The sequence below is a fragment of the Magnolia sinica genome, chromosome 1, assembly GCF_029962835.1.
Source record: "Magnolia sinica isolate HGM2019 chromosome 1, MsV1, whole genome shotgun sequence".
NCBI lineage: Eukaryota > Viridiplantae > Streptophyta > Magnoliopsida > Magnoliales > Magnoliaceae > Magnolia > Magnolia sinica.
Window position 1 is genome coordinate 95,978,970 of NC_080573.1, and position 24,634 is coordinate 96,003,603.

At 39.1% G+C, this 24,634-nt stretch overlaps 1 protein-coding gene across 2 annotated transcripts; it reads left to right on the plus strand.

Moving 5' to 3' along the window:
• Nucleotides 1-9,832: 9,832 nt before the first annotated feature.
• On the plus strand, nucleotides 9,833-16,612 carry LOC131252001 (probable Xaa-Pro aminopeptidase P). Of its 2 annotated transcripts, XM_058252963.1 has the most exons (5): nucleotides 9,833-9,891; nucleotides 10,019-10,153; nucleotides 11,295-11,419; nucleotides 11,654-12,365; nucleotides 12,471-12,607. In XM_058252963.1, exons 1-4 carry the CDS (start codon nucleotides 9,862-9,864, stop codon nucleotides 11,691-11,693), a joined length of 330 nt encoding a protein of 109 aa, XP_058108946.1. In that variant the 5' UTR covers nucleotides 9,833-9,861; the 3' UTR covers nucleotides 11,694-12,365; nucleotides 12,471-12,607. The 2 variants fall into 2 exon arrangements, 1 of the variants encoding a protein (XP_058108946.1); XR_009174098.1 differs by lacking the exons at nucleotides 9,833-9,891; nucleotides 10,019-10,153; nucleotides 11,295-11,419; nucleotides 11,654-12,365; nucleotides 12,471-12,607 and adding exons at nucleotides 15,292-15,981; nucleotides 16,271-16,612.
• Nucleotides 16,613-24,634: the final 8,022 nt, after the last annotated feature.

Consider the following 24,634-nt stretch of genomic DNA (forward strand, 5'->3'; position numbering starts at 1 on the left):
CGACAATCAGATCAATTGATAATCGGAATCGGCAAATCGGTCACGACAATCGGATTAATCGATCGATAATCAGAATCGGTAAATCGGTCACGACAATCAGATCGATTAATAATCAGAATCGGCAAATCGGTCACGACAATCGGATCAATCGATCGATAATCAGAATCGGCAAATTGGTCAAGACAATTGGGATTGATCGATAATCCAAATCGGTAAATCGGTCACGACAATCGGATCAATCGATCGATAATCAGAATTGACAAATCGGTCACGACAATCAGATCAATCGATCGATAATCAGAATCGGCAAATCGGTCATGACAATCGGGATTGATCGATAATCCAAATCGGCAAATCGGTCACGACAACGGATCAATCGATCGATAATCAGAATCGGCAAATCGGTCACGACAATCGGGATTGATCGATAATCCAAATCGGTAAATCGGTCACGACAATCGGATCAATCGATCGATAATCAGAATCGGCAAATCGGTCACGACAATCGGGATCGATCGATAATCAGAATCGGCGAATCAGTCACGACAATCAAAATCAGTAAGAATGGGCTTAACAAGGCTTAAGGGAAGGTCAAAAATAAGGACATCTAACCATCATTGCCCATCAATGTGGACATTTAACCAACATTGCTCCCAAGGAGTAGCCCATATAAGGGATTCATATGCAATCCAACGGCCACACATATATCACATCGGGCCTCGCCCATGGGCCTCAAATACATCACAATGGGCCACAACCCATGGGCCTCGAATACACAATAGGTGGGCCCTACACATGGGTCTCGTATGCATCAAAGGGGCCACGCATCATGAGTCTGATACACATCACAATGGGCCGCACGATAAGGGCCTAATACACATCATAATAGGCTTTGTGTACATCAAGTCGGGCCGCATCATTGGGATATACTAAATGGGCCTCATACACATCAAGGTGGGCCTTAATGGGTGGGCCACAAATACATCAAGGTGGGCCCCATGGATGGGCCATAAATGAATCAAGGTAGGGCACACCATTTCTCCATCCAACCTGGTCATAAGGTTACAAGGACGTGGATTAAGAGGGTAAACAAATTTCATATAGATCTAAAACTTCCGTGACCCAAAAAAGGTTTCAATGGTGGACGTTCAACCTCCATTGTATTCCGCTGATAGACAGCATGGATATAGAATAAATACATCAGGGGTGGGTCCCACCATTCTAAACAGATGGCACATATAGCATGGCGGGGCATGACAGCACCGTCCAAACAGTCCAGCACCGTCCAGCATTATCTGAACGGTGTGGATGAAATAAACACATCCCATGCTGGCAAAATAGGTTGATGGCTTGTATAGAACACATACATCTAAGGTGGGCCTGCACAGCACTGTCAAATGGATGGTGCAGATGGCACACACATCACAGTGGTTTCCACCGGCCATACCACTGGACTGTGTAAATAAAATACATAATTTACGTGGGGTCCATGATTCATCAGGGCAGGCCCTACACACATGTGGCAGGTGGAACTCCACCGTCCAAAGTACTGGACGGTGAGAATACAACATATACATCAAGACGTGGTCCACCGTCCAGCCATCTGGACGTTGGATCTACCACATACACCGATCTGGTCCTCAGGACCTGCTGACGCTGCTACAGCAGCTTATGCAGCTGTGCATCACACACCAGCCAATCCCCTTGGTGGGCCCCATGTCCAGGGACTGGGTGTGAGGTGTTCCACATCCACCGTCCAGATGATGGACGGTCAGGATGGGGTGGATTTAAAACAAGCCTCATGATAGGACCCACGGCACTCTACTGACGTCTACACAGCAGCCGCTGCTGCTGACCCACTGCCCATGACGATGGCAGGATACATAGTACATATCACAAGGTGGGCCCCACCCTCATATGTGTAGCACGTGTGAGGTGGGTCCCACACCTAGAAAATGGATGGGCAGAGGGGATAAGATATGTAGATCATGGTGGATTCACCCACCACCATCCAAACAGATGGATGGCTGGGATATGGATGACATACAAACATCAAGGTGTGTCCCATATGATTGAGGTCCACCGTCAGATGGATGGTGTGGAGTACAAACACATCATGGAAGGTACCCACCGTCTAGCAGCTGCTGGACGGCTTGGTTATAAAATACTCTAAGGTGGGTCCACACACCACGTGGACAGCTACATACAACAAGACAGATCCCGCCGTCAACAGGCTAGACGGTGGACTATAATACATAAACCATGGTGGGGTCCCCATCCTGGACGGACATGATGGATAGAACGTACATATCAGGTGGGTCCACACGTGTGGGACCCACGTGCTTTGGACTAAAGATGATATTTGTGTTGCCTGCCATCCAGACGGTCAGCAGTCCGGATGGTTTGCTGCAGCTGGACGGTCCTGATTTGCTGGATCTGTCCGGCTATGAGGACCGAAAATGACTTGAAAATTTTTGGATGGACGATATTGATACAATACACCATGGTGGGGTCCACAGATGGGGGGTCCACACGGCTAGTTGATCAGCCGATATTTGTGTTTTCTTGCCATCCAAACGGTCCAACCGGACTGACTGTCCAGCAGGGTGGGCAGCAAGGCCGTCCCACCTGATGGATGGTCTGGACAGTCATACGAGTATCATCAGGTGGGCCACACATCAAAAAGAGGGAAAGAGAGAGAGATAGAAAGGGGGAGAGAGAGAGAGACGGCCAAGAGGGGACGAGCAATGGAGGGGCTCCGCCACTATGAGCCCCTCTATGAACCTGCTTGCATATATCAAGATGGGTCCCACCAAATGTGGGCGCTCAATTCATCAAATCCAAACCAAAAATCACCCACAAAAAAAAAAACAATGAAGATTCACCCACCTTAGACTCTTCTTCCTTCTTCCGCCAATGCATGCTAGAGCTCCAAATGAACAATTTCAACGGTTGGGATCAAACTTGGATGGTGGAGATGGGAGATAGAACTGGGCCACACAAAGCTTCTCTCATGGAGAGCCATGGACGTGGGTTGCTTGGGAGGAAAATGAAAGAGAGAGAGAGAGAGAGAGAGAGAGAGATGAGAGAGAGAGAGAGAAAGAGATGGGTGTGATGGGTGAAAAGGTGAGTGATGGGTGTACTTTGTGTAAGAGGGTGTTGACTTTAGGGGTTACTTGGGGATAGGGTGATGTGTACTTGACATGAAGTGTGATTGATGGGACATGATTTGAAATCTTTCTTGGGTTTGCAAATGCGCAGTGTTTTCTCAAACTGAACGCGAGCCTACATCTCCTGGCCTGGGTATCGCCTCGACGCACGAGACGCGGCATTAGAACCGCGGCGACAGCGCGATCGCTAGGGTACAAGTCTCAGGTTGAGCCGACTCCGGAATACAAGACATGACTCAAGTTTGCACGCAACTGCCGATAACAAATCGCAAGTCGCCGAAATTTGACCGGAAGGACCGCGGAAACCTACGGAACGGTACGGAGTAGGATACAGGCCTTACACAACCCGACTTTCTGCATCAATAGATCTTATTCGAATAATCAGGGTATTTTTGGAATGAATTTTCTAGCGAGATTTCTTGTGCACAATGATTAGGTTTGAATTTTTTAAGTTCATAGTGTGGCCTATTCGTAACTAGTGAAAATGGTTATTTAATCATAATTACTCTAAGCCATTTCTGGGTCAGTTTGGTTTATTAATTAAGATCCGACGTTTAGTTATCTCAGCTTTTGGTAAGTCTTTATTTAATTACGGTTGTCTTGATTAGTCAGTAACAGGTTGCCTAGATTTACGCCCTATGTGAACAAATCACAAGGCTAAACTCAATGTTTAAGTGTTCAAGCGGATTCGTTGGCTTCGTACGATTGATTAATTAGATTTGTGCGGTTCTTTATTGATACCACCTACGTATAAGCTCACCTCTAGCGTTAAGGATCAATTAGTGACAACATGAGCTGATAATTATAGTGAAAATTTTTAAGGGTTTTTGAAAATCCAAAATAGTAAAAATCTGGGACGTTATAATCTACCTCCCCTTAAAATAAATTTTGCCTTAAAATTTTCTAACATCCCTGTTATGTAAACTGATATGAGTATTACAATTTGTGATGCCTAAGTTTCCCCTGAGTTCATTATGATAGGCTGTCGTGTGGGTAGGTTCACAGGTTATTATGAAAATCTACCCCCCTTAACTTTTTCACCCTAACAGTTTACTACAATTTTCCAAAATATTTAGATTCGTAACAAAAGTTCCCCTCTATCTAGAATAAAAAAATTTTATTTTTAGTGTTTAGCTAACATTGAGAGACTGTTGTAGTGTGCTTAAATCCGATACGTCGATCCTCTGCCTGAGCAAGGTAGAAAACTCATTGTATCCATTCCTAGTGTTGGTAGACCCAGATCTTCTGCTCGATCAAAGCAGTGAATCCATTAGTAATCGCCCGGGATTGAGAATTGGGTCAAGCCGTGAATGCCTCGCAGGTGTATGGTTCCGTAATTCTGTAGTCTGATCATCCTAATTAAATGTTTAGGGAATATCATAAATCATTAGAAAGTTTAAGTCTCACATTTATAAGATTGTCCTTCGGGTCTTGTTCAATGAGAGTTCTTGTTTAATTTATGTTTAACTTGGTGGATAATAATTTTTTTTCCACGATGCGTATAGTTAAACGATTATACTAGAAATGTTTCCAAGGGCTTAAAATTGCATTTGTATGTTACTGTTTCGATCCTATGGCTAGTGGGTAATGAGCAAACCACACTTCAATTTCATTAATTTCAAGAGAAAATGAAGAATCAGAAGTTCTAAGGTATTTCAGAGGTTTGAAGGGCTGATGACGCTAATAAAGGTGCAGAAAAGCAAAGAGTAAGAACATCATCTCCTCAATGTGATATAAACCTTGAGTCAACAAGATAATAAGAAATTCATAATATTTTACTGAAGTCCGCGTCGAATATGAACTTATAGTCTTAAACAATGAAACTTAACCTTACTCAAGAGGCGCAGTTCAACTGTATTAAAAACTATTTGAAATAGAAAAATATACTAAAAACAATCAAATTTAATCATACAGGAAAATTTCTGGTATGATTAGAAGTAATTCCTAAAAAGACATCGAATAGTAAAACTCTAATATGAAAAAAATACGTCCGATCCATCGGCAACTCAAAGTTGCAAAAATTTTTAGTTTCAACATGTCTATTGTTCATAATATCTTTGCCACTTTTAGTTATTAAAATACTTTTATAATTTTTCTAGTAATTCATCATTAAGTTAAATTTTCTCTCACAAAATTTTATTATATTGTAAGTTTATATATATATATATATATATATAAATTCTAGAAGTACCAGCCATCCAATACCAGTGATTTTCTATATGATTCCAAAACATCATTATTGCTTGTAATGGATTTTTTTTTTTAGTTATTAAATTATTTTCATAATTTTTATGATAATTAAAAATTAAGTTCAATTTTATATTACAAAATTTTATTTTATTTGAAGTTCCATAAAAATTATAAAAATTCTGGAAGTAACGGTTGTCCAAAATCAACGATTTTCTGTATGCTTCCAAAACATTTATATTTCTCATAACATGTTTTCTTATCCTTTTAGTCGCTGAATTATTTTTTAAAATTTTATAGTAATTTATCATTAATTTTAAAATTATCCCACAAAATTTTATTTGATTTGGAGTTGTAGAAAATTTATTGAAATTCTATAAGTAATAGTCTTTTAAAACCAACGATTTTTGGATAGTTGTCAAAGTATCCTAAAATTAAATATATTTAAATTTTAATTTTAATTTATTTTTATATAAAACTATACTCATTAAGCTTCGATTTGGCCTTTGAATCACCATAATCAGAGTTGTATTGAAAGAGATGAATTTTTGAAGTCATCTAAAAAAAAATGAAATTTTTTGAAAAATTCTAGCGCTGGGGTGTCATCGCTGGATTTTTTTAAGACCTTTTTCTTCTCTCTCTCTCTCTCTCTCTCTCTCTCTCTCTCTCTCTCTCTCTCTCTATATATATATATATAGAGAGAGAGAGAGAGAGAGAGTCATGCTCACACGCGCACCTACGCGCGTGCGCACCTTTGTACGCGTGTCATGGGTGTCTAATTTGAACAGTCCATGTGATGCGGAATCCCATGAAGCCCTAAGGGACAAATTTTCACCCTGATCTAAAATTCTGGTGGGTCATAGCAAAGAGAGACGCAAATCAAGGGAAGAAACTATTTTCATTTTTCATGGCCCACCAAAGTTTTGCATCAAAGTAAAACTTGGGCTCGGGAGGTTTCATAAGGTGCTGCTTCACATGGATAGTTCAGATTTTGGATCCAAATCACGTATGATGGGTTCTCAAAAAAGTTTGCACCAATTCCGTGCGAACTGGTGCGCAGGTGAGCATTTCCCTATATATATATATATATATATAGGAAAAGGTATTATGCAGTCGAGCTCATGGGAACTTCCGATGAGGTCAAGCTATGTAGGCCCTACCGTGATGCTTGTCGACCATCAACACCGTGCATTTGATGGGTCCCCTTTAAATTATGGGATATCCCAAAAATCAGCCGTATACAGAACTCAGGTGGGCCATACCATCTAAAAGCATGTGAAGACATGCCTAAAACATATAAAAGCACTTGGTGGGGCCCACTTGAAATTTGGATGCGTCTGAAACTTGGTCTTAACCCTCATCCAAGTGGGACACACATAATGGATGGGCTGGATTTGCAAACCACATCTCGGTGGGCCCAACAAATGATTATGAATTTTTTAATGGAGGGTAGCCCCTCTCAACTTCTGTATGTGGTGTGGCCCACACAAGTCATGGATTGACTTAATTTTTGAAACCTAGGCCCACCATGGAATGATGCATCTGACTGATAGGGTAGATGTTCGACAAGCATCACGGTGGGGCCCACACAGCTCGACCTCATGGGAAGTTCCCATGAGCTCGACCACATAGTACCTTTTCCATATATATATATATATATTAATGCTCGCACACAACTAGTTGGACATTTACGTTTTGGTCCAACTAGCTATGCATTTAGTGAAAACTTTCTTCTTAATTAATGTAAGTAAATGTTTTCATTGCACCCTAATTTTATTTTAGCGTGGAAAAGTGGACACGGCTTAAGTGGGTCCCATCATGGTGTTATAAAATCAACCCTGACCATCACTTATGTCTCTCAACCTTAGATCAAGGTCTCAAAATTTATCCCCATTGATAGTCCAAGAGGACCACACGATTGGAATTAGTATATATATAGATGGAAAGGTTCACCCTCCAAACAGTTTCCCATAGAGTGGCTCATATGAATCATATATATGAACCTGATTTTTGGGACCTATGCTTACTTTTGACGTGACATATAATGATTGGAATAGATTCCACAGTTTCATCATAATGGGCCCTGTAAAAATCAAGGGTAGATGTCTCTCTCCTAATTATTTTTATTGGTGTGGCCCATCTGAATCACAGGTTAGCCTGATTTATTGGCTGTAGGCTTATTACTTGATTACGCATCCAATGGTAAAAGTGGATCTCACACACATCAGAGTAGGCCCAAAAAAAACCCGGAGTGGGAGTCCATGTTATACCTATCTCCAAAACACCCAAAACAATACTATCTGGCGTGATTTAAGGTGGTAGTTAATGCTCACAATGCTAGCAGTTGCGGATTAGCTACTGAACCCGACGGTAACTCGCTGACGAAGTGATCTTGCCACGTTCCGTGAGCCCCACCATTATGTATGTATTATATTCATATTATTCATCCATTTGAAGAGGTCCTTTTAGGGCATGAGCCAAAGGATGAGATAGATCCAAAGCTCTAGTGAACCACACCACAGAAAATAGTGGGGGCAATGACGACCACTGTTGAAACCTTCATGGGCACACCGTGATGTCAATTTGAGATCCAACCTGTTTATAAGTTAACAAAAACATGGAATAAGGGAAAACACAAATATCAACTTGATTGGAAGCTTTTGTGTCCTCAAGATGTTTTTAAGGGTAGGCATTCAATCCCCACTTTCTTCTATGGTGGGTCCACTTGATCTTTGGATTTGAATCATTCTTTCTATCGTGCCATAAAATGATCTCTCCAAATGGATGGACAGTGTGGATAAAACACATACATCATGGTTGGGCTCACATAAGGTAGTAACATCACTTTAGTAGCTAATCCGCGTCCAATGGTACCGGGGAAGCATAATTTAAGGTCGTAATTAATCCTCGTAATGCTGGCATTATACACTTATAAAACGTTGTGGACCACATCACTCTAAATAGTGGTGATCGTTAGGACCGGCCAAAAAATAAGGTAGATCCACGGCTAATATGGGTTGTGGATTGAGTGGTCATGGTTGAAACCTCTTTTTAAAACAAAGATATTGGCTTGATAAACTTTTGTGGCCCCACTAATGTTTCAACAATGGACATTCATTCCGTAGCTTTTCATATTATGTGGTCACTAGAGTTTTGGATCTGTCTTATTTTTTAGCTCATGTCCTGGCATAATCTAAAAATCCTAATGAACTGGATAGATTTATCACAAGCATTATAGTCGCCCCCACTAGCTTCCTAGTGCAAGAAGTTGCCTATGGGTAAGAGGCAATTGACATGATCCATAGCTCAACTGGCAGAGTGAGTGGATATACCTAGTTTCAACACTTGAGGTCTCGGTATAGGTCCCTAGTGGGGGTGGCTAACAAGGAGTGTGTACTGACATGGGTGTGTACTAACAAGCTAACCCAAATAAATAAATAAATAAATAAATAAATAAATAAATAAAAATAATAAAAATTAACGTCACACCACACTAAAATTATTTATTAAGTACGGGTAATGCTTTGGTTAAAAAACAGAATTAAGCCTTTTCTAATTTAACACGGTTCTTAACCGTTTCTGAATGCAGAACTGGACCGTCTTTTTACGTACGGCTCTTTTGCTTTCCCCTTTTCTTCAATCTCGTCTCTCGTCTCACATCTCTCTCTCTTCAAATCTCCAGTTTAACTCATTCTGCCCTCCTGCTCGTCCTCGTCCTGCTCTTCTTCTTCTCTACACTCCTTCAAAAAGCATCCCCATTACCTTAGATCTACGCCTCCAGATCTATTACCTCTCTCATTCTCCTCCGTTCTTCCTCCTCCATTTCTCAATCTCTCCAAATTTCTTCAGTTTCCTCAAATCCAGGGTTCACAGATCCCCTTTTTGGAATCAGATCCACGTTTCTTGCATTGTGGCCACAGATCTCTCTTTTGTAGCTGATTTTATTAGTTAATTTCATCGAAAGCGGGTTTTAGGAAGAGAGAGGGAAGAAACCGTTGTCTCTATTTTAAGCGCAAAAAATTCCCCCAAATCTCTCTTCGGAAAATCTATGGTTTCTTTTTGCAACTGATCACGGCGGCAACCCTAGGCTCGAAGCGGAGCAGCTGATCGACCTCCCTGCAACGCCGACGAGCGAGGTCCGCAACAGCAACGGCATCAACGGCATCCTTTCCCCAAACCTCACAACGGCTGTGATCATCGCATCCTGGTATCTGTCCAACATAGGCGTCCTCCTCTTCAACAAATACCTCCTCAGCATCTACGGCTACCATTACCCCATCTTCCTCACTCTCCTCCACATGCTATCGTGCGCACTCTACAGCATCCTAGCCATCCATTGGCTGGACTGGTCCCTTACCAGCCCATTGTCTCTCGACGCCAGTTCTTCAAGATCGCGGTTCTCAGCGCAATCTTCTACTTTTCGGTGGTCTGTGGGAACACCTCGTTACGGTACCTTTCGGTGTCATTCAACCAGATGTTTGCAAGACAAGTCGAAACATAGTTCATGACATATCATTTGATATCTAAACTCCAAGTTCTGAATCTCAAACCTTGTTTATTTCAATAATTGAACCACATGATGCTCTGTGACTATTTTGCTTGGTTTTTAAAGGAGATCTATTTCTTTCCAATTTGCTCCTGTTGGTGTGATTCTTCTACAGCATTTTAAAGGGCTGAGTTTTCCAACAATTTCATCAGTTGGTCCAAATGCAGCAATTATTCATTATTCACCGAATGCAAAATCATGTTCAGAACCTGATGCTGATAGCATATATCTATCTGACTCAGGAGCGCAGGTTTGCTTACAACTCTTTCTTTTTTGTTATTGCATTATTATTAACGATTTTTTTTTTTTTAATTGAGGGATTTAATAAAATAGATAGATACACTTCATATCTGATGCAAGGAAAACTCATCATGTAGCAGCACGACACCATTTTTTTGTAGGTTGTTGCCTCTTTCTTGTGTCCCTCTAAACACATAACAAAAGATAATGGCTAAAGAACATGCTAGCTCCCAAATGCTAGCACCGAATAATAGTTCCAAGGTTCCAAGTCTTTCATAGGCACCCAATGGGTAACGCTTTATGAGTCACATCATACAATCGCAGCATGAAGGACTCCAAAAATTTGAAACCTTATCTAAACTCCGATGTGCTTCACTCATATTCTTCATATCAGTTGATCCAAAGCATCATCTTAATTTCTGTTAAAAACCTTAGTTTTTATCACGGTCACTCACATTCATATTCTTCATATCAGTTGATCCAAAGCCTGCCATACTGCTGTAGGTGGACTCTTTTGCTAGCTCTAGGCCCCTACATTCCTTGTAATTTATTTCATTTCTCTTGATGCTTGCTTTCATGTTAGTCATGTTCATAGCTTTTGAAGAGGTGCAGTCGGATACTTCTTTAAGCTCATTAGTTGTTTCAGAATTGGAGTTGTTATTGTTGTCTTCTGTTTTATGAGAGTGTTGCTCATTGATGCTAATTGCATTGTTGGACTAGTGTCTTGGTAATAGTGTATCCTTGTTGAAATGTTTTCTTTGTTAGCAAGTTGTCTTCTTAGATGATCAACTATTACTTATTTGGTACTACATAGAGTAAAACATTTTATTCAGACTTCACCTTTGAAAGTTAGCTATTATTTGAAATTTCCATTTTTTTTTTCATTAAAACAGTTGTGGTTTGTTTGAAGTTCTAGACAGTTTTCTTTGGGTAATGGAGGAGTTCGTCTCTGCAGAGCTTTACTTGTCTTGAATTTCTTACTAGGATGTGTATCTTTCATCACCAAAGAAAAGATTATAGCTTATCTGTTAAGAACAACTTCAGTATCAGGGTGTCTTTTGTGAGACTTCAAATTTCATGGACGGTTCTTTCCCCTGCTATCAGTTATTAATTTGTTTGCTTGTAGCTTATAATTCTCTTTAATGTTTCAGCCCGGTGTTACTTGGAAACATGCTAAGGAGGGAACAGAGAGCTCTGCGTTCTGGTTTGCACTTGGAGGGAAGCAAAGTTACACGAGCAAAAAGAGTGCTCAAGAGACTGTTAAAGATCCCCATTTGTACACATTTTCATCCAATAAAGGTGTTGGTTCTCCATAGTACTAGTTCTAGCTTTGAGTATTTGAAACTGTTGGATGAAGCTGATCTCTTTTGACTCTTTATTCTTGAACCCATGCTGGTGCTTTGGAAAGTTTGAGGTATGTTCCCAATTCACTTTTAGTGGAATTCTTATTTTCTCTGTTTATACCAGTTGCTTATTTTATAGCATTCTTCCCTTTCTTTTTAGGTGGCAGGTTACCAAGGTTTACAACTTCTCTCAAGATGATCTATTGACTGAAGATATGTTGATACTACCTCAAATTTGTTTTAGAATTGACCTACCTCAAATTGTAACATACGCATTCATATGACACAACTTTTTGTGAATGTCTGACTTCTTTAAATTGCGAATTGGCCACAATTTTATTTTAGCATTCACAAAGTTACAGAATCTTTTTCATCTTAACTTCTTCAGGTATCAGGTCCACTCGACAACAAGGCTGGGGAGAATCTTGTAGGAAATGCTATATTTCGCTGTCAGAGGTGGGGACAGATTACTTTCTTCAGTTGCTATTCTAGTGCAAAATATTAGGCTGTGTTTGTATGCATTGTTGAATTGAATTGCAAATATTAGGCCGTGTTTGTATGCAAAATATTATGTCCTTCTCTCCTTCCATTTAATCCAACTGATAAGTGAATAGCTCCAACTTATATTGACAGTGAAGCAAAAATGCATCGTGTTAGCAAAGGTGCACCAGAGCAGGTAATGTTGCCATTACCTTTGTGGTTTTCTTGTTACTAACAACTCTAATTGTCAGTGGCTAGTCAGTTGCTTATCCTCCTTGGGCAATGGTTTTGCATATTCTGAAACTTGCACGCAATAAGTCAGCCATAGTGCAGAGAGTTAACGCTGCAATTAGCAAGTTTGCAGATAGAGGACTTTGATCACTTACTATAGCATTCTAGGTAAAACTACTCTCCCAATCCTGTTTTCTTTTGTTAATGTATTCTGTTGCTGCATGATTAATCCATCGTGCTTGTTGTTTTTCATTCATCTTTGACTGTATGTAGGAGGCTCCAAAGGGAAGCAAATATAGTCCGAGAGGTCCATGTAAATTCATTGATCTCATGCCTCTCTTTGATCTTCCCTGGCATGAGAGTACAGAAACAATCAGGCACACTCGGCATAAATCTTGAAATAATCACAGGTATCCAATTTTCTGTTGGCTTGTGAAATTAGTCCTGTAGCATGCTAACTTTTTATGCACTTGTGAAGCTAGTGTCAGAACTCTAAAAGGATACAAAACAACATTAAAGAAGCTAAAGTAGTTGTAAAGAACTAGAAGTTTACAACCACTTTCTTGTGCACTGTTTTCTTTAATGCGGTCAACTGTTCTGAAGAGCTATCATGATTACAGTTCTGTTAACAGTGTATGCAGATTTCAGTGACAGACAATCAATACGTTTGTGTCTCTGTGTGCATCCAATTAAATATGGGCAATGCCATTCTGTCAAGAGATGCCTGCCAAACTCGTTGAACCTTTGGCTCCCAATGATTTGTTTCTTTCTTCTCTTTTGATGTTTGGCAGCGCCAACGTCTCGGTGGGAGTGAAAGAAGACCAGTTGGTGATGACAGGAATGCACACAGTTGCTGACATATTTTGTGTCAGTTGTGGGTCAATCGTGGGGTGGAAATATGTAAGCTAGGGGGGCAAGGCTTTAGCATTATGGTCCATGTATATATTAAAACAATGGTTGGTTAATGATTTTGCTTTCAGGAGGCTGCACAAGTTCATTTTATGTTTTCATCATGGATGTATCCTAAATAAGTTCTCTACTATGTTAGACATGTCATCATTCACTATGTAAAACTTATTTTACCTTTTCTTTGATGATGCACTAGCAGAGAAATCCAAAAAGCAACTCATAATTTTACATCAGTGATTGGGCAAGGGGCATTTGGTCCTGTTTACAAGGCTTAGATGTCGACTGGCAAGGCAGTTGCGGTTAAAGTGCCACTAATTACAAGCAAGGAGAGGACTTCTAGTTTGGATTATTTAAGTTCGAGCTTGCAACTGATAGGACTTCTAGTTTATATTTTATTGCTAGCATTCCATTTGGATTACTGGACAGCCAAATTATTCAAAAATTTCCTTTTACTAGTCTAATTCTTAGAATAATTTTGGTCTATTTTCTACTCTCTTCTTAGAACTCTGTTTGCGCTTCAGCTGAATAGATGTGTATGCATTTTGTTTCAAAACTCTTGCCAGCAAGTTGATTCTGGAAGTCTTTCAGTCCTGAAAAATGCAAAAATGCAAAAATACAAAATTCTTAGAAGTTACTTGTTCAACTATTTTACTTCCCTATCTCATAAAGCATTAGTTAATGATTTCTATTCATGTACAGGTTTGAGGAGCAAGAGGCTCCTGTTTCCAGGCATGCCCTTGAACTTATTTATATCTTAAATGTCGTACCAATTTATCTATGAATTTCTACATCTTATCTAAAATTGTATATATCTTAAATTCAAAACCAATTTAATTTACATACATCTTCAGTCAATCTGTTTTTTATTTTCCATTGATTTTTAATTCAGTTGAACTATATCTTCACTCTGGAGTGCTTGTAAATCAATTCAATGTCTTTTAGGATAACATCCAATTGTTGTGGTAATTATTGAGATGGAAATAGTTATCTTTTTATTTTGTGTGTAGGTTGGAGAAGTTTGATATGTGAACTTGATCTAATTGCCTTTTCAACCTATTGACTTATTTTATGTTTGTCTAGTTGTCCTTGCTGAATTGGTACTAAATCTGATGCAGACTCCTAATGCCATGAATAGTCTATGCGGTTACAAGATAGTGACTGGCCAACCATCTGACAGGCTCAGGGAGGATTTTTCAGACCAGTACAAGGACTTCACTGAGAGGTAAAACTGTCATCAAAATAATTTGATCACTATTTCCTATTTCATATTGGGCAGACATTAATGCTTAATTTTGTGAACATCTACCAATGAAAAGTTTGTAAAAAAAAAAAAAAAAGAAAAGAAAAAAAGAAGGAAAAGATTCTTAGCTTGGCATTCTTACCATAAGAAATGTTTTTTTTTTTTTTATAATCTTTATAATTTTTTAATTCCTTTTTCGTTTCTTGTATTTCATTTGCAAGTCATTGCTTAGAGGTTAAATCTTTGTATTGGTATATGAAGTAATAGGAGTAATAGTACCTCTTCTAGAATCTCTCATCATGAATGTGCATGTTATAATCTGCCCTTGCCCGTGCACATGCAAGGGTACTTTTCATAGGAAGGTCCTTATGTAGTAGTGGAACTTCGAGTTCCTTATGATTTTTGGTTTTGACTATGGGGTACACTGACCACCCATTCCTTGAATCTACAGTCTAGATTTTTAGTTATTTGTGACGAGGGAGATCTGCATTTTCATTTTCCTGATGGTCTTACAGAAGGTTCTTAAGGTCTCATGAATTGCAGGTTACAATAAAATGCATGATAGCATTTAGTACAAGTTGTTGGTTTCCAAGCCCGACTTACTGAGTTTCATATTACTCCATGACTCAGCCCAGCGTTTGAGAAATTGGTTAAAAGCACCAATCTGATTGTAAAGAGATGCAAGGAAACCATGAAAAAAAAAATTGAGGAAAATAGTGAAAAAAGATGCTAGGGACATGTAGCTTCAATCTAATGATTAAATACATGTGTTAGGTGGGTATATGCAAACGTGATTATCATTATGCCTTTCCTTTATATTTTTGCAGGTTAGGCAAGATTTCTTGGCAATCACATGCTTTGCTGCTGTTTGTTTCCTTGCTCTGCTGCTTTTAGGCTTTGTCGTTTGGTTTTTCAGCAATTGTGCTCTCAGGTTTGGCTAAATTTTCAATTCAAGCTAAAATTAGCTGCCTTTGTTGAATCTCTAATCACTTTTCAAAGGTTTCTCAACCCTTGGAGTGGAGAACTACAATAGGCACTTGATTCTTTTAACTTCCAGGTCCATCTATAAAATGAGATTCATAGTTGATTGATCCATTGTATGGAAATCGATTAGGTGGTGGCCTTAGATTCAAGTACTTTAGACTCTGTTGCATCTGCTATTGTAACCATTGGTGGTACCTGAACTAGTACCCAAAGCAAACTAAATGGACATGAATTAAAAATATGAAATGATACTGAATTCACTTTAGTTGCACCACCACTATCAAATATCAAATATCAACAGACATTGAAGAAATTTGCTCTATATGGATCGTGTGTGCCTTGGATAAATAACTTGGCATTTCACAGCGATTGATTGATTCTAAATTGTTTGGAATCTTATATGATTTGTGATATTTGGGATATTTTGATAAACATGATGCATAGGTGCAGTATATGCCTTTTGTTAATATTTGGAGCAATCAATAGTTGTGAAGCTAGTTCCATTACATTAACTAGAATTCTTTGCTTGCTTTACTCCTATTTTCAGGAAATGGTGAAGGGTGGGAGGCTAATCTTCTCATTTGATGCAACAAAGAAAGCTCGCTTTTTTGTAATCCCACGATATGCAAAAGATGAGCTTCAAATCAGATGGTTTGAGCTCCCAAATTGCTTTGTCTTCCATAATGGTGTTTTCTTTTTTTCCTTTAACAGACCAACAACAATGCCTCGGGAAACATTTCAAGCTTACTATGCCTGATGTGCATTTTGCATCATAATCCTATATGTCATATCAAGCAGGGTTAATTGGCCTGGGCACTGAAGGGTCCCAGATGTGTTTGTGTTTCTAGACCTTTGTAACATGCTCCCATTCTTCAATCTTGATCATTAGTGGGGAGACTTTCTTTTTCACTCAGTTACCAATTAACTTCAATTTCTATAGTTATTTATATTCTTAGGTGGGAAGCGCCTTGTTCATGTAGGTCTACGAGATGATGATCAATGCATTGAGGAGGGAGCTTCACATGCCATCTCCGCAAAGCTATAATTTAAAATGTTAGCCTCTACTGTAGCTTATTTTGTAAATTTGATTTTGCAATGAAACATCTTCTAGCACATTATTTTCTTATGCTTTTCTTTGGATTAATCTCTATTTTGATGGAATGTAATAAACTTCTGTTAATTTATTTCCCTTGATCTTAAATTTCATGTATTTATCTGGGTTTAAAATTGTTCGTAAAATTCCGCCCCAAAATCTGACCATTGGCAACGTTAAGAAGGTTTAAAACCGTTTTTAAAATTTTGTTTCTTGAAATATTGTCGGCACCAGAACGGTTTAAAACCATTCCTAAAATTCCGCCTCTGAAATTGGAAACGGTACCAAAAACGGTTCTGAACCGTTGCTGTTTTTCTGTGACGCCTAAATTTGGCTATCAGTACGTGAGGTCTAAGTTCCCAATGAAAGTTTGTATTGTTTCATAAAAACCGCTGGATAAAAGGTGGGATCCACAGTCCTAAATTTCTCGTTTGTTTTTAAAATAAAAGTGATATACCCCTGGAAGGTGTGCACATCTAATCAGTTTGAATAATGTATCAGATGTATAAGAAATCCAATCTGTTAATCAAATAAAGTTCTTTGTAAATATATCAAAGGTATAAAATATAATTTTTTTATATCAGTAGTACATAATATTTTTATACAAGAAAAATGGGTTGTCACAAACCTATTCCAATAATCTAGTTTCAACTTACAAATGTGGATTCAAATATAAAATCCATTTACTAATTTTTGCCTGATAAAATTTAACCATTGAGCCATGTTCTATAAACAAGCAAGATCTTTGACACGTGTTCCCAACATATCCCTATAATACTTGACGTCAGGTGGCCTTTCATAAGTAGTCATATATGCATTAATCTAAATAAAGAAAAATATTTCAATAATTTAATGCACATATAGTTGGTCCATTTCTCATATATATATATATAGATATATATATATATATATATATATATATATATATATATATTTCATCATATTCACATTCACATCCATCTAATTAAATTAATTCAAACATAAACTACATTCATCCAAACACTCATCATCTCTCTCTTTTTCTTTTCTTTTTTTCTCTTCCTTTCTTTCTTTCTTTATTTCATTCATTCATTCATTTATTTTTATTTTTTCATTCATTCCTCATTCATCCATTCATTTTATTCATAATTAAATAAATAATATTTTTTTTTTCATTCATTCGTCTCATTTCTTCATTCATTCATTATATGTATGTATATTTTTCATTCATTCAATTCTTTCTTTTTTTTTTCAAATTTTCTTAACTATCACTTGGTGGCATCGAGCCCCACTGCCCAACTTTTTGTAAAATTTGAACTTTGCACCTATTGGTTGGGTTTTTACCGAGCTTAGATCACCTATACTACTTAGTCTTTGAACCCCTACGCTAAATCTTACTCCCTAGAGATAAGATTTACCAAATTTACTCATTCCGAGTCAAAATAGCATGTACTCAAACACTTTTTATGCAATAAAACTAACAAGGGTGGTCCTCATGTTCATATTTATATCACAAAATCGGGGATTTGATTCTATTGTTCATCATTTTTTAAGTTTAAATTCAAAATCGTAGCAAACCGGGGGTTTTGCTCTAGGGTTTATTATTCATAATTTATTGGATTTCCTAAACTGTCGAATACTCCTAAAACTAGAGAAGTCCCCTTAAGGTTCGAACTTCAAATTTTAACCATCTCAACACCTAGTTATTGTTTTTTGTATAGTCCTCATTCCTAATGTAACACCTCGAACTTTTCAATATTAGGTATATTTGTGAGCCCCAATACAAATTCTGACTTTTGGAACTTCCCAGGCACAGGAAATGTGCATTCTTTGAGAAATTAAGACCATGCCGGAGGTTGTCTTTGGCCCTGATTTTGATAAATTTTTAAAAATAATTATGGGTTCTACTTCCTCACCCTTTACAACGAATGCATAAACTTATTCAGTTTCCTTGAATTCATCTACAAAGTCTCATATGCCTAAGAGATCGAATGCCCTCCGCTTTAGAAGTTTCGGATTGTTCATCCAGGTCCATAGGAGTGAGTATGGTTTTTCGATCATCCTTGACAAAGATGTATACATTATCTCGTCCTTTATAAGTGGTGTCACGATTTGATTGCCATGAATGATCAAGTAATATATGAAAAGCCTCCATGTCAACTACATCATATATTATTTAGTCCTTATAATGTTTACCAATTGAGAAAGAGATAGTGCATTATTTAGTTACCTTCGTCTCAGTGACCTTAATTCAGCTGATTGTGTATGGAAAATGATGTCTTTCCATTTTCAGCAACAACTTCTTCATCATGACTTTGGAGACAATATTCTTGTTGCTCCCACTATTTATGATCACATCACTGACTTTAAATTAACCATGTACCTTTTTTGAAAGATGTTATATTGTTGTTGGTGAACTTTCTTCTTTGGCGTATGCAATAGCCACCTCACTATTAGATATTCATGAGTCCATTTACGTAGACTACAATAGATATAACAATTAAGCAACTAATCTATAAAGATAATGAGCATGTGGGTGCTTATATTTTAAGTGCCTTTAATACAATCTAGTTCAAGCATTCATATAGTTTAACTAATCAAATACATGAGCATGAATAAAATTGTACTCAAATGACAATTACAAACACAAGCACGTATAGTGGTTTAGTTTTCCTACTTCACTCCCGACGGACGCACTCTCCACGAGTGTACCAGTATTCATTATCTTAAGAGTTTTTTATACGTTCATCCCTAACCTTTACAAGCATACACTCTTGCTAGAGGCCTACACAAGGTCTTACAAATGTATACTCACATCGGAGGCCTACATAAGGACTTGACACACGTATACTCCCATCGGATGCCTATACATAAGGACTTAACAAACATACACTCATGTCGGAGGCCTTTATAAGGACTTACACATATACCCACCCATGTTGGTGGCAATATAATCCTACACAAGAACCTATGCAAGTTTGGGGGATAAACTTCATACTCAATCCTCCATAAGGAAAGAGTACGATGACTTTAAAAATGAAAATAGTACTTATCAGATTGAGTCTCGTTGATGCGCCTCTCTTTTTTTTTTTTCAAAAAGAAGGGGCAAGCCCCTATTCCATTGATGAAATAAACATGAAATATACAGACTGGAACTTTGGATGGGTCCCACACAAAAAGAAGTGAGCCACACCTATCATATGGACTGCAACTGTTGAGAAAAAGGGAATAGGAAAAAACAACTAAGCAAGAGAACAGGGCCTCTGCTACAAATGCCTGGAGGGATGCGTTAGCTGGGAATTGGCCAAAAAGGCTGCCTTGCAATCCAGCACTAGGGAATTTTGACAGGGAGGTAGCTTCAAGTAGCAGAAGAGCTGGGCTTTTAGAGAAGCTCTCTGTGATGAAGTAGAGGCTAGGGAGTATCCGAAAAACCATGGACAAAAGCTTGGAGTCGAGAAATGGGCAGTGCCTGAGGGGAAAGCCCCTGACAGGCAATTGGGTAGAAGTTAGCCCATACCTTTCTTCAGTCCGTGATTCCTTAAACTCCCAACACCCACTGTATTCGAGACTAGGGAGCCCTTGATAGGACGAAGGAGAGAGGAGAAAAAGTCTTGTCCGAAGATCCGCCACCGAGTTCCCTTCGCGTAGGGTGTGTGAGAAGTGAATGTTTAGCATAGGGATGAATTGTTAGATGATTCCAAGGCAATACCATAGGTTCTAGGCACAAGAATGGGAAGGGGAAGAGATGGCTTCAAAAATGATTCAGGAATCTATTTCAATAATGATGTTTTTGAACTCTTTCAAAGCGCAGAATTTCAAGCCGTCTACCATAGCCTGAGCCTCTGCGATGTTGTTTGTCACTGAGCCGTACTTGTTGTGGAATGCAAAGATCAAATTGCCATGGTGGTCTCTGCAAATACCTCCTCCTCCTCCTGTCCCCGGGTTTCCCTTGGCTAAGCCATCAACATTCAATTTCATCCATCCCCTATTTGGTGTAATCCATTTGATAACGTGAATTGAGTCATTGATGGTAGAAGGGCTGTGGCAATGCCCAAAGTGTGCATGATCCAGTCTTCTTTGAGGGATATGCTATCTGGAGTAGGGAGTTGATTCCCAATTTCACTCAACTAGGTGGAGATCTTGCGGATCGTTTGAGAGGCCAAAAATATGATGTTATCATGTCTGGCTATGTTTCTACCTAACTAAAGTTCTCATATTATGAAGGATGGTGATATCCATGTAGGATCTGACATTTAGAAGATCTTTTTGCTAGTGCATTCCATTGCTGAATCTGGTGAACAATAGGCTGGTTGGGAATTAGAGGAACATGAAGGAGGGTCGCAAAATGGGACCATACCTTGGTAGCGACGCTAATGCGTCTTTCTTAAAATGCTTGATCAATGCTCTCCCGTACTTCAATAAGATTCTCATGTGCTCTCCCGATCATTGAAGCTAATTTTCTTCTTCTCCCTTATATCGGTAACCTTGCACTTGATGCTCTAATGAGGCTAGCAATGTAATGGAGTGGTTTTGTTGAATCTCGTACAACTAAAGGCATAATTGATTTCCTAGGGAATTCACCTAGATGGGTGTTCTAGAGGATTTAGACAAGAATTTGACTATAAATTTTTGTCTAATTTCCAAAACAAGGTGAAGATTGCGTTTATCTTCAACATTGATGTTGAAATCCTCTTTAGAGTGGTAAAGCTCAAGAAGATGACTTATATGTTATTGTTTTAGAGGCTGATAATGAGGGATATGAGTAAGGAATCACCTAGGCTTCTATTATTCCAGAAACTCATCATTTTACCCAAGAATTGAATCTCTATTTTATAGAGTTCATGTTTCAACGGTTATAAACTAGTTATTTAATGGCTCTTTCGATAGGATCGAAAGACAATTGAAAGACCATTCATTAGGATCGGCCTGTCTTTTTATCCCATGAAGAAAATTCAGAAATTTTCTTTATGGTTGTTGGGCTATTTTTTCGATCGCATCAAGGGTTCATTATTTCCATCGAAACCCATTGATAGCCTGTTGATGGGATCGAGGACCACTTAAAAGCTGTTGTTTTGGGTTATTTGATTTACAACAACTTAACACCTCTTTTAGCCTATCTGACCGTGTTCTAATTGGGCTCCTAAGGCTATAGAATGATCAATCAAAGGTTTATCTATTAAGACATGATCATATAGAGGTAAGGTTATTTTGGGTTTAATGTTAAGGTCACCAACGCACCTCTATTTACCTGTTTCTTCAGCCCTTGATGCTTCATTTCTTTATGTGTCTTCAGTCTTCAGTTTCCAGGGACTCAACCGACTCATTAACACACAGATTCACGTGATCAACAAACAGGTGCACAAATCAGTGAATTAACAATTTTCAACGGTAGCAGGCAATTCACACCATTTCTTATGAAGTGATCCACTTCGTCTATACATAAGGGTCACTTTTCATGCCAGGTATTAAAATTACTGCGTAAAATAGACTGGCCGTGCGGACCAAAGACTTAAATCACAATGGACCCCACAATGTGACTTTATCATACTTAAATATGTAGTATGCCGGCCAAAGACTTCCCATCATCATTACTTCATTAGGTGCAAGGATCTAAGCACAAGGGCAATTTGTCCAAATGTTTTTTAAAAACCCATCGGAGACTGTATAGGGAATATTTTAAATCCCTTGTTCTTTTAGGGTGTTTGGCCTTACCATAGGGCTACTTCCATATTGATTTACATCCCTGGACCACAACTGTCTATTTAGTTTCTTAATAGATTGGATGCACCATGCATGAAAGTCTAACTGATCAAAATATCATCGTCGTCACCATTTGGAGGTCATCCTTGCGATTGCTAAATGGATGGGTTTACTTGATGTACAGTTGGCATCCACCCTCCTCTTTGCCAGGTGTTTGATGCAAGGTTACCATGAAATTTAGAAGTATCGTATCATTTCCTCTTTCCTTATGAGATGCCAATGACCAAGCACAGGTCGACATTGGTGGAGTTGAAAATGGACGAGACCAGCCTTTGCTTATGGAGTCAACGAATTAGGTCTAGCTTGCTAGGTCTTCTGGGTTGGAACATTCCGGTGGGGGAAGTTAACCGTACTTGCTGAAGTTTGGGCAAATTACCTAGAACGCTACGACACTCCATATATTCCCAGAAGGGCCTTTTAACAGCTTTTGGAGTTTGTTTCGGATGAAAATGCCCCTGACCTTGGTTCAGGACATGTATGGTCCTGGAGTGAAGCAGAAGTCACCTACTGTTGCAACCCCCGAGAAACGGACAGATCGGTTACTCCCCGGGACACCAGCTAATGGCTGGTGCTCGGTGCTCTGTGGGCCCCACTATAACATACGTGTTTCATCCATGCCGTCCATATATTTCTACAGATCATTTTGTGGTAGGAGTCCAAAAACGAGCGATAATCCAATCACGGTGGGCCTTAGGAGGATTTTAATGGTGGATATCCAATAATTATAATTTTCCTATAGTGTGGTCCACCTGCCATAAAATGATATTTTAAACTAGATGAACAGCATGGACGAAGCACATACATCATGCTGGGGCCCAAAGAGCACCGATCACCAACACCACGAGCTTCGGAAGGGGCAAATGTCGCATTATTTACCTTTGAAAGACCGTCTTCTTCTTCTTCTTCTTCTTCTTCTTTTGTTTTCCTAGAAAAGCCAAGATCCAGGGACCAACAGCTAGAGAGAGACATTATTTCTCCTTATCGTTTCTCTCGTCTTAAAGCCTCTTCCACTACGACGTTAGTATTTTATTTTGTTTCAACTGTAGGCATTTGCCAAGGTAAAGGAAGAGCAGAGTCGAGAAGCTGAGGGTTCCAGTTGTCACGTGAAAGAGAGTGTAACGTAGGGCACACCTTGATTAAACCTCTATCATTGGATAGTAGACAACCACAACATCATGTTTGTGATGGTATTTGGATCGTGGCTGCCACTTGTCACTACCATGGTTATGATGTTATATGGACCGTCGTCCTTAGCCCATAATGGTCGTGGTTGTCAGCTGTTATAGGTCGTGCTCGTCAGGGATATGGCACTGGATAAAATTACGACCCAATGTGCTTCATTACCACGACCCATAGGCTTCGCGGTCCTTCCGGTCAAATTTCGGCAACCTTCGCACCGATCCTAAGCCAGGTCCCGCACACCGACATTGGCTTGATCCGAAAGTTGTATCATAGCGACCGCATCGTCGCCGCGGTTCCAACGCCGTGACTTGCGCACCGAACCGATACCCAGGCAAGAAGATGCCGATCAGCGTTTATTCCGAAGAAACACCGCGCGTTGCGGATTTCGAGGGAATCTCTACAATTAGTCTCATCAATCAACCATTAAATGCAACCTTATCTCAAGTACAATAACCCATCCCTCTTTCTCCACAAAGTCAACTTTCTCTCTCTCTTCACCCATCCCTCTTTTACTCACTTTTCAAACAAACTCATGCTTCATTAATTACACCCATCACTCCATCACCTCATATCACTCCCATCCCCTCATTTTCTCTCTCATTTCTCAAATCTCTCCAAGCAACCCAAGCCTCTCACGTCCAACACTTCTCTCCCAAACCACAAGTGTGGTCCACCTTCTCATCTTCCATCTACACCTCTCATCTCTCATCCACACCATCTAAACCCCATCAACCTCCATCAAAGTTGAAGCTAAGGAACATTGGAGTCTGAGGGACCAAGAAGAAGGAAGATAAGGTGGGTGCTTTGTCATTATTTTAAATTTCAGGGCCCACTTGTTGGTGGGACCCATTTGGATGTATGTGATTTAATCAAGAGGGCCCATAGTGGCGGGGTTCCTCTATCTCACTGTATATCTCTCTCTTTATCTCTCTCCCTCTCTTTCTTTGTAATGGTGTGGATCCCACCAATATGTGATACATCTACCCCGTCCATCTACATCAGACGGTGTGGCCCACTCTATTATAGGTGATGATCCACACCATCCACTGTTTGGATGGGCCCAATGTATCCTTTTTTGTTTCAATATATGTTATATTTTATATAATATATATATAATATAATATGATATGTATTATGTATATATATATATATATATAATATAAGATGTATTATGTATATATTATACGTATACATGTTGGTGGGCCACATCCACGTGGGACCCACCACGATAATGTGTTATGCATGCCGTCCAGCGTCCCTGGACGCTGGACGTTGGCGAACAGTGATGTG